This window comes from Bubalus kerabau, chromosome X (genome assembly GCF_029407905.1).
Source record: "Bubalus kerabau isolate K-KA32 ecotype Philippines breed swamp buffalo chromosome X, PCC_UOA_SB_1v2, whole genome shotgun sequence".
Lineage (NCBI taxonomy): Eukaryota > Metazoa > Chordata > Mammalia > Artiodactyla > Bovidae > Bubalus > Bubalus kerabau.
In genome coordinates, this window is record NC_073647.1 from 17790150 (window position 1) to 17793625 (window position 3476).

At 39.0% G+C, this 3476-nt stretch overlaps 1 protein-coding gene across 1 annotated transcript; it reads left to right on the forward strand.

Moving 5' to 3' along the window:
- Window positions 1-824: 824 nt before the first annotated feature.
- Window positions 825-1466, forward strand: CCDC169 (coiled-coil domain containing 169). Its single transcript, XM_055564750.1, has one exon. The coding sequence runs from the start codon at window positions 825-827 to the stop codon at window positions 1464-1466; it is 642 nt and encodes a 213-aa protein (XP_055420725.1).
- The last annotated feature ends 2010 nt before the right edge of the window (window positions 1467-3476 follow it).

Here is a 3476-nt window from a genome sequence, read left to right on the forward strand (position 1 = left end):
TAGATTTAGTACATAAAGACTTCAAATTGCTGTCACTGTTGTTTAGTTGTTCAGTCGTGTCCGACTCTTTGGGACCCCATGGACGGTACCCTGCCATGCTCCTCTGTCCATGGGATTTCCCAGGCAACAATAGTGGAGTGGGTTGTCATGTCCTCCTCCAGGGGATCTTCCTGACCCAGGGATCAAACCTGTGTCTCCATGGGGTCACAAAAGATTCGCAAAAGAGTCGGACACAACTTAGTAACTAAACAACAACAGCAATCTAACGAACAGAAAGTAAAAAGAATGAAGAAAATTGAAGAACCTCAAAGGCCACTGAGATACCATCGAACACACCACTCATGCATAATGGAAGTTCCAGAAGAGGAGTGCAGAAAAAAGGAACATAAAAAGTATTTGAAGAAACATTGGATGAAAACTTCTCAGATTTCAAAGATTACACATTCAAGAAGCTCAGTGAATTCCAAGTAGCACAAACTCAAAGATATTTACAGCTAGAGAGGTCATAGAAAAACTACTGAAAGCCAAAGCCAAAGAGAGAAGCCCAAAAACAGCGAGAAGAAAATTATATTCCTTATATAAAGAAACCACAATAAAATTAACAGCTGATTTCTAATCAGAAACAGTGGAGACAAGAAGGCAGTCTTATGACATATTCAAAGTGCTGAGGGAAAGAAATTCAACCTAGGATTCTAAGAATCATTTCACCATAGCAACAGCTCATGACAACACTTTGTCCTCCCCAACTTCCAAGTGTCCCTTCAAGTCTTCTGCTGTAAGCTCTGCTGAAGGGAACGGTGTGGGAGAGCTCTTGAGCTGACACTATGGGGGACGGAGGAGGTGACAGATTCGAAGGTATGAGCATTGACTGCCTTAAACGGGAGTTATTGGAAGAAATCCATATGAAAGACTTACTGCAAATCTCAATACTTGAAATAAGACAAAAGATAGTGAAACTGGAAGACAAACTCAGTTCTAACTATGAAGGCAGTGAATGGAAAGCCTGTTATGAGGCACAACTTGAACTGAATAATCAACTACAAAAGCAAATTGCTAGTCTCAGAGAGAAAGTGGAAAAAATCCGTGGAAATCCTTCAGCTAGACTATCTTCTATTCGTGTCTATGAACGGATGTCAGTGGAATCATTAAGTACATTACTTAAACAGCTAGAAAAAGAAAAAAGGAGGCTTGTAAGTCAAGTGAGAGAGTGTGCACTTAGACTGGAACGAGAATCAAAGGCTTACCACAAGGTGAAGGATGAATGTCGTATGTACCTAGCTAAAATGTCTCAGCTCTCTGGCTCACCCCAGTCTTCTAAAGGACAACCAGTGAATCTGCATAGAATGAAAGAGGATCCAGTGAAAATAGGGAGATCTAATCCTGCTAATCAGAAGATGGTAAATGCCAAGAGAGGCCCAGCAAAAAAGATTACAAGATCAAATCATCTTCCAAAACTCAATCCATGATTCCAGAACTGGATGGAGTTCTCTATGTCTTCCCTTTTTTCATTTGTAATATTCAAACTGTGAAGTTACTGTTCAACACATTTTTCAGGAAATGAGGTAGATGAGAAAGAGCTATTAAACCTCTTTAAGCTCCTCTTCCAGTAGTGTGTTCTTTTGTCTACCTAAAAGAAATTTTCTTAGTAATTTAGTCTAGTTACAAAAATTATTTTAGAAAGTAATTTTAGTGACCCTAAAATATGTAGTAGCAGTGTTTGTGATTCATAAAATATCCTAGGAAACCTGAATGCTGTTATCTTACACTTGATTTTAATAATATATCCTTTATCTACTCTGATACTAATATTGTTATTATAATTGGTTTATAGTTGGCTGTTAGCTTAAATATGTGAGTTCATCAAAACTGTGTGCTATTTTAGGCTATATCATGCTCATTTTTTAAAACCCAAGGTTTAAGTAAAGCTACAAACCAAACGCATTTTCAACTTTGACTTGAAGCATCATGGTATTGTGGAAATAGTCTCCAATCAGGAGTCAGCTTGGGTATAGTCCCCTTCTGCTGTAAATTTATGAGAACTTGGGAAAGTCTCTTCACCTCATCTTTATTTTCTTTGTGACCCTACAGACTGTAGCCCACCAGGCTTTTCTGTCCATGGAATTCTCCAGGCAAGAATAGAGTGGGTTGCCATTTCCTTCTCCAGGGGATCTTCCCGACACTGGGATCTAACCCAGGTCTCCTGCATTGCAGGCAGACTCTACCAACTGAGCCACCAGGGAAGCCATAGTCCCCTTCTGCTGTAAAATTATGAGAACTTGAGAAAGTCTCCTCACCTAGTCTTTATTTTCCACACCTGTAAATTAAATGAGGCAAACTATGCAACTTCAAAGGCTTCTTACCATTCTAGAAAATGAATACTTATTCAACTACTGCAAGGACTTGCCACTTAGTATATGGTGGGTGATATATGTCATTTTGGGATGTTTATTAATTCATAGTGATGGCCTAGTTTTTTGGAGCCGACTTTGCAAGTGTCCACAATATTCAAGAAGTGGAGATTGAATAAAGATAGGAAAAAAGGTTCTTTAAGGCATTTAGAAAATATATTGAATTCTCTTATTCATGTTTAGACTATTTTTGCAACTGTCACATAGGTCTGCAACATAAATATAATTTATTCTCCCAACTTAATAATAAACGAAACTGTTAGCCTTTAAATTTCCAGAAATCATCCAATGGCAATTATAGTTTCTAGCTTATGTTGTTCTCACCTGATAACCTAAAACCTAAATTCTTTCTATTCAGAGTCGCCAGTATTGAATACCAAATACATTTCTATAACTATCTCTATAGACATTCCCTTTCTTTTTTTTAAGGAAGAATGCATAAATTTCATACAGCTAAATAATTCTTTTATATGACTTTAAAATGCAATGCAGTGAAATATAAAACAACTTCCTATATATTATTCCACATTGGAGTTTTTGGAAATATTTCCCCGTTCTTAAGCTAACTACAAATATTATATATTGACAGCAAGGAGATCCAACCAGTTCATCCTAGAGGAAATCAGTCCTGAATATTCATTGGAAGGACTGATGCTGAAGCTGAAACTCCTATACTTTGGCCACCTGATGCCAAGAACTGACTCATTTCCAATTCTGGGAAAGATTAAAGGCTGGAATAGAAGGGGACGACAGAGGATGAGATGGTTGGATGGCATCACCGGCTCAATGGACATGAGTTTGAGTAAACTCTGGGAGTTTGTGATGGACAGAGAGGCCTGGCATGCTGCGTTTCATGGGGTCATGACTGAGCAACTGAACTGAAACTGAACTGATGGGTTAGTCACTCAGTCATGCCCAACTCTTTGTGACCCCATGGACTATAGCCCGCCAGGCTCCTCTGTCCATGGGATTTCCCAGGCAAGAATACTGGAGTGGGTTGCCATTTCCTTCTCCAGGGGATCTTCCCAACCCAGGGATTGAACCCGGGTCTCCTGCATTGCAGACAGA

Coding starts and splice junctions, on each gene's coding strand:
- CCDC169 (XM_055564750.1), top strand. CDS start 825: ATGGGGGACGGAGGAGGTGACAGATTCGAAGGTATGAGCATTGACTGC.